The sequence below is a fragment of the Macaca nemestrina genome, chromosome 16 (genome assembly GCF_043159975.1).
Source record: "Macaca nemestrina isolate mMacNem1 chromosome 16, mMacNem.hap1, whole genome shotgun sequence".
In the NCBI taxonomy this organism is placed as follows: domain Eukaryota; kingdom Metazoa; phylum Chordata; class Mammalia; order Primates; family Cercopithecidae; genus Macaca; species Macaca nemestrina.
The window spans coordinates 3,817,572-3,832,241 of record NC_092140.1 but is presented as its reverse complement, the minus strand read 5'-3'; the positions used below and the strand labels follow the sequence as shown (position 1 = coordinate 3,832,241).

At 42.8% G+C, this 14,670-nt stretch overlaps 1 protein-coding gene across 1 annotated transcript in view; it reads right to left on the bottom strand.

The window, feature by feature from the left end:
- Nucleotides 1-3,382: 3,382 nt before the first annotated feature.
- The window catches only part of LOC105485301 (collagen type IV alpha 1 chain), a 153,305-nt gene continuing 142,017 nt past the window's right edge, over nucleotides 3,383-14,670 (bottom strand). The window contains exons 50-52 of the mRNA XM_071081046.1: nucleotides 9,510-9,624; nucleotides 6,759-6,931; nucleotides 3,383-4,867 (exon numbers count right to left, since the gene is read on the bottom strand). Of these exons, the coding sequence (XP_070937147.1) occupies nucleotides 4,786-4,867; nucleotides 6,759-6,931; nucleotides 9,510-9,624 (370 nt within the window). The 3' untranslated portion in view covers nucleotides 3,383-4,785. The remainder of the gene's footprint in view (nucleotides 4,868-6,758; nucleotides 6,932-9,509; nucleotides 9,625-14,670) is intronic.

The following is a 14,670-nucleotide window of genomic DNA, read 5'->3' as shown; positions in this document are numbered from 1 at the left end:
AGGCAGAAAGCAGACTGGTGTTTGCCAGGGACGGAGGGGTAGGGAGGGAATGGGGTGTGACTTCTGAATGGGGATGGGGCTTTGGTGTGATTAAAATGTTTTGGAACTAGACACAGTGGTTTAGTACTAGATACAAGTGGTTTAGTCCTAGATGCAGGTGGTTTAGTACTAGATGGAGGTGGTTTGGTACGAGATGCAACTGATTTAGAACTGAATGCAGGTGGTTTAGAGCTAGATGCAGCTAGTTTAGAACTAGATGCAGTTGATTTAGTACTAGATGCTGGGGTTTAGAACTAAAGGTGATTTAGCACTAGATGCAGGTTGTTTAGAACTAAATGCGGCTGGTTTAGTACCAGATGCAGGTGGTTTAGAACTAGATGAAGGGGATTTAGCACTAGATGCAGGTGGTTTAGAACTAGATGCAGGTTACTTAGAACTAGATGCAGGTGGTTTAGAAATAGATGCAGCTGGTTTACACTAGATGTAGGTGGTTTAGTGCTAGATGCAGGTGATTTAGCACTAGATGCAGGTGGTTTAGCACTAGATGCAGCTGGTTTAATGCTAGGTGCAGGTAATTTAGTACTGGATGTAGCTGGTATACAATTAGATGTAGGTGGTTTAGTGCTAGATGAAGCTGGTTTAGCGCTAGATGAAGCTGGTTTAGTACTAGAAGCAGGTGGCTTAGAACTGGATGCAGGTGGTTGCACAGCATTGTGAATATACTACATGCCACTGAATTGTTCACCTTAACGTGGTGCATTTTACATTATGTGAATTTCATCAATTAAAAAATGGATTACAAATCTAAATGTAGTAAGTAAAACCTTAACACTTTGAGAAGAAAATGCAAGAGAACATATTTGTGAGCTAGGGTGTATCAGCAGGTTCTCAACCACAATAGCAAAAGCATGTCCAGTGGAAGAAAACACAAATTGGTAAGTTGGGTATCATCAAAATTAAAAACTTTAGCTTTACACATGGACATAAACAGGGAAGCAGTCAACACTGCAGAACACTAGAGCGGGGAGGGAGGACGGGGCCTGGGTTGAAAAGCTACCTACTGGGTACTATGTTCGCCATCTGGCACTATACACCTATCTAACAACCCTGCATATGTACACCGCTGTGGCTCAAATAAAAGCTGAAATTTTAAAAAGCAAAAAAGTTTAGCTCTGTGAAAGACATCATTAAGTGGATGAATTTGCAAATCACTTATCCAAAAATGGACTTGTAACCAGAATATGTGAATAGCTTTCAGGATGCAACAGTGTGAAGATGAGCAACCCAACTGAAGAACTGAGCAAAGGGGCTGGATATGATGGTTCACACCTGTAATCCCAGCACTTTGGGAGGCCAAGGTGGGCAGATCACTTGAGTCTAGGAGTTTGAGGCCAGCCTAGACAACACGGTGAAACCCAGTCTCTACAAAAATACAAAAAAAATTAGCTGGATGCGTGGCACACACCTGTAGTCCCAGCTACTCAGGAGGCTGAGGTGGGAGGATCACTTGAGCCCAGGAGGTGGAGGTTACAGCGAGCCGAGATCATGCCACTGCACTCCAGCCTGGGCAACAGAGTAAGACCCCATCTAAAAATAAAACAAAATAAAATAAAATTTTTAAAAAGACTGAGCAAAGGTTTAACAGACACTTAAAAAAAAAAGGTATATACAAGATATACAGACAGCCAAAAACTGTTCAACATCATTAATCATTAGAGAAATGCAAATTAACCATAGTTAATGCCACTATACACTTGTGAGAAGACCACACACACACACACACATTGCTGGCAATGCCAAACACTGGAGGGGATGTGGAGCCACTGGAGCTCCCACTGGTTGCTGGAGGGAAGGCAGCATGGTGCAGCCATCCTAGAAGATGGTTTGGCAGCTCCTTAGAGCACTAAATGCATACTTCCCCTATGACACAGCTGTCTTAGCACTGGGCATTTATCCTAAAGTAATGAAGACTTACATTCACAGGCAAACCTGAATGTGAATGTTTATTCCTATTTATAATCACCAAAACCCAGAAACAACCCAAATATCCTTCAACAGGTGAATAGGTAAGTGAAGGGTGGTATGTGTATAAAATGCCATCCCGCTCAGCAATAGAAAGGAATAAACTATTGATACACATAACGACTTGAAAAAATGTCAAATACATTATGCTGAGTAAAAGAAGACAGTTTCAAGTCTATTCTTCCATTCTTGAATAGACGATCTATGATAGGGGAGAGTTCCATGGTTGATGACCAGGTTAGGGTGCCTGACTGTTCTACATAGTACAGGTTTGAAGGTTTTTAGGTGATGAAACTGTTCTGCGTGCTGATTTGGTTATGGGTATGTGAACCTATTTGTAAGTTCACAATTCATAGAACTGTACATCAAAATAAGTCAGTTTTACTGTAAGTTAATTTAAAAAACATAAAAACTGCTTTCCGAATAATGGGTATAAGATGCATGGGATTTGAATATTGAGATCTACAGTGTCATATTATCTTCTTTGTACTTTCCTAGAGATACTAAATTGCATATAACAGACATGATAAATGAACTTTATACATATATATATAGTGTACAAAATTTTGTACGCAAAATATATCTACATGTACGAAATGCTCTAAAGTGGCTCTTAATAACTTCAGTTACCTCTCAGTAACTTCAGTAGAAACTAAGCCTAATGATTTTAATTTTCTTCTCTACCCTTCTATATACTAAGGAGACCAAAGAACACTTTTCACTGTGTCAGAAGTGCGGAAAAGGTGGCGAATCGGGTCCCTGCCGCATGACCTGCCTGGAGCACTGTGCCGCATGCTCACATTCTGTCCTTTGTCTTCACGATGGCTCTGGGTGAGTTAACTGAGAACATCAGCATATTGAGAGCTTTTTTCTGAGTATTCAGTCACACACTCATTCTCCGTGGACTATATTCTGATCCAGTTCAAACTGAAGCTTTAGTCATTAGGGAAAAGAGATCTGTCATCTTTTTTTTTTTTTTTTTTTTTTTTTTTTTTTTTTGCTACATCAAGTAATACTTGGAATCCAGCCCTCTGCTTCACTCCTAATATAACTAAAATCTCAGTTCTAACCCCCCAGTGGATTCACACTTAATGGCTATATATGCGTGCTATTCATCTCTGTTTATCTTGTATTTAACCAATGCCTGGGAAGTGGCATTTATACAGTGAATGAATGGATGGATGGAGAGATGGATGACAGCTGTCTTGGGGGACAGATGGAAGGATGCAAAGGAGGGAGTGAGGAGGCGACGAAAGAGGAAGAGATGGAGAACACCAATCTTTTTTTCCTTGTTATAGTCACTATAAATCACCCCCAGTCTGTGACTCTCATTTGGAAGAAGTGCAAAATGAAAATGATCTAAAGTATGCAAAGCTTACAAATTTATTAGCAGCTTGTGCAGTAAGTTTCTTTTAATGCGTCTGTGGCAATACTAGCAACAAATTAATAAAAGCTTAATTTTTATACAAATAGTTTTATTACAAATTTGAATTCTTAAGAAATACACATTTAAAGAAATTACATAAAAGGCCTTAGTAGTCTTAAAAATGTTTTGGAGACTTTTAGTGAACTGTCATTTCAGGCCTAGTGGTCCGAATCTGCCCTCCTGCGGTCCATGCGATGCCCTGCTGAGGTCTGTGAACACAGCTCGTGACAAACCACGGAAATGGCCCCAATGTGCTTACGTGTGAAAATACTGATACTGTGATTCAACAGAGCTGTTTGTCAAGCCGGGATGCAGAATGAGGAATACTAATGAAATGACGGCCTTTAAGGTTGCTGCTTTTGAAGTCAAGTCATTCAGTTTGTGATTAGTGTTTAAAACCCTGAAAATATTTAATACAGAATAAAAACAATAAGCTCAAAATACATGTTTCACTATAATAGACACCATATTCATGAACCTGGGCTTGGTTTTGGCAATACATAATTTTTGGTTTAGAAGTGAACAATGAAAACGGATGTTTCACATTCAATATCCTAGTCTTTATAAACCTACGTTAAAGGACAGCACAGTCTTTCAAAGGAAAAAAAACTATGTAAGCTTTATTTTAACAGTGGAAGTCCAACTAAACCTTGATCTGCCTAATTGCTGACATCTATATAAATTACTAATATATATATATATATTTAATTTTTGACTATTTTTGGACCATCTTTATTCCACAGGAAAATTGTGATTTCTGCAAAAGCAGCTGCATAGTACCACACATAGCAGAAAGACAGAAATTTATATTTGGGGGTTGGAAGATATGGCTACTGAGTCTGTAATTCCATTTGGAGGTTCAAAAAACCATTTTTACATTGCTATTATTTGTACAGACCAAGGGACCTAAATTTTGAAACAGCTAGACAGTGATATAAACAAACATTTATCTCTGGGGGTAGAAAATTAATTATAATACAAGAATGAAAATGGGCAAACAGTATGGAAGGCACCCACACCTCCTAGCACCCTTTGGTTTTCTGATGGAGTTCTCACTTCACACATCAGTGCATTGGATTGCAGAAAATATTGATATTTTATTTCATCAAAAGTGCCATTTGGTATGCCACTATTGAAAGCTTATCGCTGTCTTTTTCTCCTTCAGCAAGTAGAGGTCAATGAAGCAGGGTGTGTTAGTTACGCAAATTCCTATAAGGCACTTTACGGTTTTCATACTGGACAGTGAGGTACACAGGATATATTTCTAGGGTTCGTTGCTGTTAACAAAAAGAAGAAGTAGTAGCACCATGTTGTGACATTAGCTGACTCAGGCTTCATTATGTTCTTCTCATACAGACTTGGCAGCGGCTGACGTGCGTGCGCAGCTCCCCTGCCTTCAAGGTGGACGGCGTGGGCTTCCTAAAATACAACACAGAGACAGACCACTGGCCATCATTTCACAACACATCAGAAACATGGCAGTCCTGCCCTGCTCAGAAATGTCTAAGGGGTCGGCCCAGCCCCTGGCATCAGGCCCCAACCTGGTACCACCCAGTGACTGCTGTCCACCTTACCATGAGCAGGCATGTGCTGGGTGCAGGGCACACAGAACACTGAGGGTTACCTACCATCTGCACACCCAGGCCCTAACACCTGCCCCAGTGCCCACAGCCCCTAAGGGTAGAGCTGAAGTCCCGCCACATCGGTCTGGCTCCAAAGCCTTCGCCATTCCCTTCTGTGCCACCTGCCTCCTTGTACTACAATTTCACTTTTGGTCCTTTCTCCTCCATTAGATCATAAACTCCTCCAAGGTAAGAAGAAGATATTATTCTTCTCTGCAACACTTTACACACACAGTAAGTGTTCACTAAATATTTGTGGAATGATGTGATGAGTAATAAATCTGGAGTAATTCCCTAGACCTCAAAATACTTTTATAACTTTTGAAGGATTTCTGTGGTCTGCTTTGAGGCCAAAAAGAGGGAAAGACATTTAACGTCCCAAATGTTTCTCAAGCTTAGAAACTCTGCATTATTTTGATTGTTGAAAAGGTAAAATCTGAACTAAAATTGGTACTGAGAAAATTCTATTAAAAATTTTAAAAAATAAAATTAAATTAAAATAGCCATTTATGAGAGTGCCTCATCCTAAAATTGAGGCTGCTTGTTTTAGCAACTTTCGGTGCAAATTCCAGTACCCTCAAGTTTATTATGTAAATTAATGGGATCTTACCTAATTTGCTTTGGGAAAACATTTTAGTTTATTGTATCAGGCTGCTGGTTAAAAAAAAAAACAAAACCCATCTTTAACTATCAACCCTATAAGAGGACACTGCAGGGCTGAGGCATGAACAAAGGGTGCTCATGTGGTAGTGAATGGCTAAACTCTATCTGCAGCATTGATGTCAAGTTTCCAGTGCCTTGAAAGGCTGCAGTAAACCACCAGTTAGGCACGCGGCACTTTTTGGATGAGTAACGAATTAGAGGAGTGAGTATGTCGTTCTGTCTCTTACTATCTAAGCTAGAAAGAGACAGGATCACAGCCGAGTTCCATATGATTCTCTCCAAAAAGGTGAAGACGAAAGGCTTATCTCCAGGGGTGAGAAGCACTTGTTTTGGAAGCGAACAGTAAGCAGCTGTGCCAGGCCTGTCAGCCTCCTGCACTGGCTCCAGCAGGGTTGCAGCTGGGGCTCTGGATAGAGGATTCATTGTGCGCTCCTGGCCTTCGGGGACCGGCCCGGCTCCCAGTCAACTCCAGCAAGGTTAGTAGCCACTTGGGACAGTCATTTTAAAGGTGAGATTTTGGTAATGGAAAAGGAAGGAAGGGTCTTCCCTCTCAATTTCAGCTGAATTTGTGCTGAAATGAATTTTTATTTGCACAAGTCTAAAAAAATACCTTGTGAAGTCACTCAGAACTTACACCAAGTGTACATTACGATCGGTGTTATAAATGGCATGAAAATGAATGCTGCTCACTTCTTTTTCCTGGGATTATTAAATATACTGTATTTCAAACATGCTCTGTTTGGAGATTTCAGTTGCTTTAATTACATTTTAGTACATTCACCTAGAAAAAATGGAAAGTGACCTTTTTCTTTCACGGTTCTTCAGTTTATGAAAAAATTAAACCTATGACTCAAGGTCTGCCTTTGAAAATCGTCTCGGTGATCTGCCCATGTCGAACAGCATCAAATGTTCGTTACATTTGTTCTTCGAGACTTTGCTTTGGAAGATGTTATGGATCGTGGATGATTAAAAAATAAAGTCACAAAGGGGCCAGCACCCTGCAAAAAAGCAGCGCTCCCACTTACTTGAACATCTCGCTCCTCTCTATGGTGGCGAGCCAAAAGCTGTAAGCATTTGCGTAGTAATTACAGGTCCCACGGCCGTGACACTCGATGAATGGCGCACTTCTAAACTCCTCCAGACAGGAGCCAGGGGATGCCAGGGCTTGGCCAGAGCCTTCTGCACCAGCGCTGGTGTGCTGCAGAACAGACAAGCCGTGAGTCAGAGGTTCCCTCCTCAAACACTGGGAGAGATCGACCCTTCCCAGGAAGGCGCCAGGGTGTTCCCTCTGGAAAGCCACACACTGCAGCCTCATGTGGTCACCACAAGACACACTCTGTGCCCAAATTCTCAGGCTGGCCGCCAAGCCAGTGCCTGCATGGCTGGGGCCCCATAGTGCTCAACATGGCCCCAGGGATCATCTAACGGCTGCTCCCCAAATAGATGACCAGCCCAGCTTTATTAGAGTTTAAAGAAGAGCTCACTATGTATTAGATTTGAAACACTCCAACCCATTCTAACGTGGGGCATGAGACAACAGCCAAAATGTTCAAATAATGTTGCAAACAACGGATGTGGAATCAGATTTTACAAATGCATTCCTGTATTTGCTATATTAGAGGCTATTTATCTTAAGGTAAAGAATAATCATTCAATTTTTTTTTTCTTTAAAAAGAGAAAAACAAGAGTAAGAGAAAAAAATAGCGACTACTATAACTTTATCAAATTGCATTTTGGTCTAGCAGGTTTAAGTAGGACCTTCCTGTACTCAGAAATCAAGACCTTAAAATGAATGACATACAACCTTGACTAAGACATTACGACAGATCCCCATGACTATTATTTCAGATATGGGAAATGTGAACTCTGGAATTTTGGAGACACAAGGGACCTTTGAGGATAAGGCTAACTCCACTGATTCCCAGATGAGGACAGTCTGGGATCTGACCAGGATCACACAGCTTGAAGGCAGAGCAGAGGCAAGGACAGGGACTTCCAGACCAGAGCCATCGTCCTGAGAACTCAGAGGAGGTGCTGGGAGACACTGTTCTCTAGAACATCATTATTCTTGTTTGCTCCTGATTTCGAGAAATTATGGGCAATCACTGTTTCAGGTCTTTGTGACACCCGGACAAGGGTTTGGGGTGACAACGGCTTTCCCGTGGTTCCTCAATGCAACTCCGGACTTTCCCTGACACACGGAGATTCCACTCAGTATTTCTTATAATTATGGAGTGGCAAATCCAATCTACCTTTTAATGAAAATGGCATGCTTATATCATTGTTAGTGTCCTGATTTCTCTATACTGCATGTTCAACCTTTTTGGCTCTCTCGATAAAGTAGTTACAATGCAGCACTTCAAATTATTGGAACAACCTGTTAATCTGGTGGTGGTGCTGCAACGTGAAGAGTCTAACTGCAGTACAATCAACCCAGCAAATCATACAATCAAACTTGCATATGTGCACAAACATTTTAAAAATTGCTTTCCTGTCAACTTTTTCTACACTTGGAAAAATGCGTAGAAAAGCACAAGAAAAATCCAGTAGAAGGAAATCGCAATGGTGGGCACCTCGCACACAGCACGTCCGGAAGGTGGAGCAGAGACCCTCCACATGGCTAGGGCGCAGGGCAGACGCCACACCACCCATCAGTTTTCTCGTTATCTTCGCTCAGCGTCCTCACTCAAACATTAAAAAAAAATGTTTTCCTGCCAATTTTTTCTACAATTGGAATAATTTACAGAAGAAAATAGCTATGAAGCCCTGTTCCCTGTCAGTCAGATGATAAATAATGTTCATCTGTGGGTCAAATGTACAACTCGCCCATTCCTGACAGTGTGAAGATGGGACTAGGACTTCCAGTGATGATGCAGATGTGTGTGTAGAGTCGTTTACTGGGAATTGGCAAATTCCGGGATAACTCTGATCTTACAAGTTCACGACTTGTATATATTTAATCAATACTGCCAACTGAGGTAACAGAATAAAACAAGCTACAATGAGCGTATCAAACAGGGGCCTTGTTTTCCGTTTCAATTGACTTTTGTGGGGAAGGGAAGCTCTGGGGCTAGGAGAGCAGTCCTTGCCCCGTGGGAAGGGTCCCAGGCGGCACCGGCCCAGGAGAGCCTTCGTGGAGGCCACAGCCAGCCCTCGGGTGTTCTCTCCCTAACTCAAGCTTCTGCTTTCCAGCTCGTTCGTGTTGTAGTAGAATGTGTACTCCCTATGTGCAGGCTCTCTTCCTCCTTCCCCTGAAAGAGGCCTCAACCTTGTGTAGAGAAGCTGGTTATATAGAGAAGCTGCTCATATGGAGAAACTGGTCATATACAGAAGCTGTTCACATAGAGAAGGTGGTCATGTAGAGAAGCTGGTCATATGGAGAAGCTGCTCATAGAGAGAAGCTGGTTGTATGGAGAAGCAGGTTGTATAGAGAAGCTGTTCATATTGCTGGTGCTGGAACAGAGCTGTAGAGCACCTGAGTGGAGCAGCCACAGGGAAGCAGAGGCCTGGGCCTGCATTTCCAGGAAGATGCTCATCCCAGCTACCCTGGCTCTGAGCAGAGGAGTGTTCTGGCTGGTGCTGGAGACCCCTGCTGTCACCAAGCAGAGCAGGCCAGGCTTCCAGGCATGCTTTGGAAGGGGACGGTTGGAGGAAGAAGGAGGGGCTTAAGCAGCGAGATGCAGAGAACCCCAAGGTGTGGAGGCAGCAGACAGAGGCGACTATGGGGTGAAAGTGGGGCTCTTCCCAGGATACACAGCGTCTCCCCAGACACTTACCATCACAAAAGAGTAGCCGATCCACAGCGAGGACCACCCGCTGGGGCACGGTGGGATCTGAATGGTCTGACTGTGCACGGCCATCACCATGGCGGGCGCCTCACACACAGCACACCTGGAAGTGGAGCAGAGACACTCAGCACAGCAGGGCACAGGGCAGAGGCCGCCCTCCATGCACTGCCCCATGACCAACACTCAACGCCCTCACTCAGTCTTTCTGGTCCAATTACGTATTAAGTGGGAAACGTGCCCATTGCTTAGACTCTGAGGTTTAGCACCTCCCTGTTGGTTTTATAAGCCTATCTCAGGATTAAAACATTCAATTCAAAAATAGAGCAGGATGCCCGGGTGCGGTGGCTCATGTCTATAATCCCAGCACTTTCGGAGGCCAAGGCAGGCGAATCATCTGAGGTCAGGAGTTCAAGTCCAGCCTGACCAACATGGAGAAACCCTGTCTCTACTAAAAATACAAAAAATTAGCTGGGTGTGGTGGCACATGCCTGTAATCCCAGCTACTCAGGAGGCTGAGGCAGGAGAATCGCTTGAACCTGGGAGGTGGAGGTTGCAGTGAGCTGAGATCGTGTCAATGCACTCCAGCCTGGGCAACAAGAGTGAAACTCCATCTCAAAAAAAGAAGAAAAAATTAGAGCAGGACACAGGCCTGTACTCCCGGCTACTAGGGAGGCTGAGGCAGAAGAACTGCCTGAGGCCAGGAGTTCAAGGCTGCAGGGAGCTATGTTTGGCCTGCCTGTGTGCCACTGCTCTCTGACCTGGGCAACAAAGCGAGACATGCCTCTAAAAAATTGTTTAAAAAATAGATCCAACACGAGTTATTTAACTGTCTGTCTTGTAGAAGGGAAAAATAGGAACCAAAGCTCTAACAGTGGCTCTCCCGGAGGGGCTGGGGTTACAGGCGGCTTTTCTTCTTCGGGCATTTGAGTGTTTTCCAATCTTTCGACAATGAGTATGTATTTCCACAAGCATAATAAATGCTTCAGAAAAAATGCTGGTGAAATCCAAGAGCTACTCCTTTTGGAATGCAACAGTTTGTTTGAAGCTATGAATAATCTTTAGTATAAGAAATGCACTTAGTGAGTCGAGTAACTAAGACAAATAATGCATGCTTTAATGAACTTGAGGCTGCATGTCCACGTGGGCCTCTTGCGGGAAACTTGTTTTCTGGTCTGCCCCCTTGGCTCAGCTGTCCAAGGTCTGAGGCCATCAGTATCCACTGCAGCTGAAGTGACAGGCAGAGGACCCTCCCAAGGACAGGATGCCCCCCAAGCCAGGCTGATTCAGCTCAGGCTTGGGACTGCACCAGAAATAAATTAACACAGCACAGTGCTCTGACTAAGACCCTTTCAATGAAGGGAACCCTTGATGGTGGGATAATGCTTTGTTTTAAAAAAAAAAAATTAAACACCAACAGTGAATAATTACATTCGAGTCACAAAATGAACAGAGTGTTAACAATGCTGATAAATGACTATAAACGGTGTTAATAATTACACCTAGTTATATTGGGACATTTGCATGAAAGTGGATCAGAAGGGGGAATAGGGCTGAATGAGTCATTTGATTTTCCATGGACATGTGTGTGTGTGCGTGTGTGTATGTGTGGTGTATGCAATTTTCTATTTTATTCACCCAAATGCAGATGAATTAAAAGGTTCACTTAAACAACAGTGACTGAAATTGGCCTCATACATCTGCCACCATCTGTTTGCTAGACACGAGACCTAGAAATACAGCCTGGAGCGAAGCGTTTTGTCTTTTTCAGACGGTCTCTGGGCTGAGGGCTTCAAGGGTCTATAGAGAGGGTGGTCCTGCCCCATTGCAGGCTTAAAGAGCTGTGTGATTCCTTAAAATTCACATGGCCACATTCTCCATATTGCATATGAAGAAACTAAGGCCAGGGTTAGTTGTGTCCAAGACAGAACTAAAATGCGCTTCTCCTTGCTCTCAATCCAGTGGTCTTTTCATCAGAGCAATTAGCAATCAGTATTTATCTCGTGAGTCTTGTCTGCAGAAAGCCAGAAAGCACTTAGAAAATGGTGCCCTGCTATCAGGATGAAAGCAGTGGAACTGCCACCTTTTCTGCTGAAAATGAAGGCTTTTGTGTCATTTGCTGTTTCTAAAATTTAGCTTTCAGACCTCCCTAAAGGGAAGACCTGGGAAGGAACCCGTAAGTCCTGAGAAGTCGTGGGAAACCACTAAGTTCAGTAACCATGGAAACCTGCCTGCTCAGAGACAGGGACAAAGGGGCAGCCTCTCTACAACAGGGAAGTAGAGGCAGACTTGATGCAAAGGCAGCGGCTTCAAGTACATGCCTGGGAAGGTCTCTTCCTGCTGAGCTTCGAGATGTCAACTAACAGACGTAAAAATCTGGAAATGTAAAGTCCTGGGACATTCCAGGACTTTCTGGTCCAATTACACATGAAGTGGGAAATGCCGTGCCCCTTGCGTAGACTCTAAGGTTTAGCAGCTCCAAGTTGGTTTTACAAGCCCGTCTGAGGATTAAAACATACAGAAACCTCAGACTCTTGGTGCCCACAGACCAGGGCTGTTTTACTGAAAGGAATGCATCAGAGCAATGCCGGTCTCAGACACGCAGCTTCTCTGAGACCTGTTTTTGGAATACCACCAAGGCATGCCAGAGCTCCTGTCAAGGAGCTCGGAATCAAGGTCAAATGTTAACGTCAAGAAAGTAAATAGGAAACATACCAATGAACAGTCTTTTTCTACCTGTTGTGTAAAGGAAGCTAAAAAGAGAAACCCACAAAAGTTGTTACTTTTCCTTCTAGTTATCAGGCATGGTTCTGAGCAAGAAAAGTCTCAAAACAGTCAGTATCTGGCAGCCACTTGCACAGGTGAAGTATTGCCTGCATTCTGAAAAGCGCCATTCAGGAAGTGTCATGAATGATATTCTCCATTTTAACATCAATAAAATAAGTTTTCTCATAGTTCAAAAAAAAAATCTAACAAAATGGTCAGTAGATAGCTTAATGTAAGGGGATCAAAGATCTAAGATTTTCCCACATAGGAGGCGCCTTCCAGCCCTCTGGTCCATGGTCCCACGTGACAAAGCTCTCTCACTAAACTGTGATCTGCCAGGACCTGCCTGGCACATAACCCTAGTCTTCCCCGAAACAGGGCATGTTCATCTAATGAAAGGAGTTGGGCTAAAGGCACAGCCTGGGGCAGCTGTGCAGGAGCTCCGGAGTGATTCCAAGCATCTGCTTCCCTTTTCCCTTTTCTCTTGAATGCAGGGCACTTCTTAGCTGATACTGCTACATCTCTCTTCATATTCAAAGACTGCCGATTTCTTTAAAGGGAATATAAAAACCTTTTAATCTTTTTTATCATTTATTATCTTAATACGTAAAAAGTAAAATTACAGAATAGCTTCTTAGTCAAATGAATTTGTTCACTGGCCACTTTCCTATTATTTCTGAGTATTTCTAAGCAATAAGCTTTTTTTTTTTTTTTTTTTTTTTGAGACAGAGTTTTGCTCTTGTCACCTAGGCTGGAGTGCAATGGTGCAATCCTGGTTCACTGTAACCTCCGCCTGCTATGTTCAAGCAATTCTCCTGCCTCAGCCTCCCGAGTAGCTGGGATTACAGGCATGCAACACCACAACTAGCTAATTTTTGTATTTTTAGTAGAGATGGAATTTCACCATGCTGGCCAGGCTGGTCTCGAACTCCTGATCTCAGGTGATCCACCTGCCGTGGCCTCCCAAAGTGCTGGGATTACAGGCGTGAGCCACTGCACCCGGCCAGCAATAAACTTGTAATTAGACGGAAAGAGGCAAAGAGAGAACAGTCATGTTACTTTCAGTCGTAATAATTTCAGTTTCCCATCTTACTTCCTATCAGGGAGGCTCCTGGGGTCTGAAAACATACTTCAGATATTAGTGCGGATAAACACTTAAGGGAAATCGCTGAGCCAAACACATGCATTTTCAATGGGTACAATATCACCCAAGGGAGCAAAAATTGGTGGCACTGGGAGTGTGTGTATTATTGTATAATTTTTAAATGTATAAATCTGTATAATTTTATGTATAAAGCACAGATAGACATACAACACACAAACAGAGGAGATATACAGTATGTCTGCGGTACTACAATTTCACAGGGGCCACCTCACACCCATTGGGATGGCTACTATCAAAAAGGCAGAAAACAACATGTGCTGGTGAGGACGTGGAGCAACTGGAACCCTGTGCACTGTGGCAGGAATGTAAAGGGTGCGGCCACTGTGGAAAACAGCATGGAGGTTTCTCAAATAACTAAAAATAGAATTACCATATGATCCCACAATTCTACTTCTGGGTATACATCCAGAAAAATTAAAAGCAGGCTCTCAAAGAAATATTTTCACACCCATGTTCATAGCAGCATTGTTCGCAATAGCTGAGGTGTGGACAAAACCCAAGTGTCCATTGACAGAGGAATGGATCAACAAAACGTGGCACCTACACACAACAAAATATTATTTGGCCCTAAGTACGAAAGAAATCCTATCACACGCTATAATGTAGATGAACCTTGAGGACATTATGCTGAGTGAAATAGGCCAGTGACAAAAGGCAAAATATCATATGATTCCACTTACATGAGGTGTCTACAGGGGTCAAATTCACAGGGACAGAAAGTAAAACTGGGGTCACCAGAGGAGGGATATGGTGTCAGTGTTTAATAGGGACAGTTTGAGTTTGGGAAAATGAAAAAGTTCTGGAGACGGATGGTGGTGATGGTTAAACAACAATGCAAATGTACTTAATGCCACTGAACTGCACACTGAAAAATTATTAAGATGGTAAATTTTATGTTATGTGCATTTTACCAAAATTAAAAATAATTTCTAAAAAAATTCATAGGGGCAGGGATGATTCAGAAAACAATGTCTTCAAAGGCTCCTTGGGGAAGTTACTATTTTTTTAAAAAGAAAGATTGAGAAACACTGTTCCAACACTGGCTGAAGAATCCAGTGACATCACTTTACTTATAGGAGGAAAGCTAACCAGCACAGTGAGGAGGTAAAACAGAAATTCTCTCTGCAAGCCCGGTATTATCTCACCATGGTTCTGCACCATAATTTTAAAACACAATAACTGACTTTTTATTTTTTTGCTTTTTGAGACAGGGTCTCACTC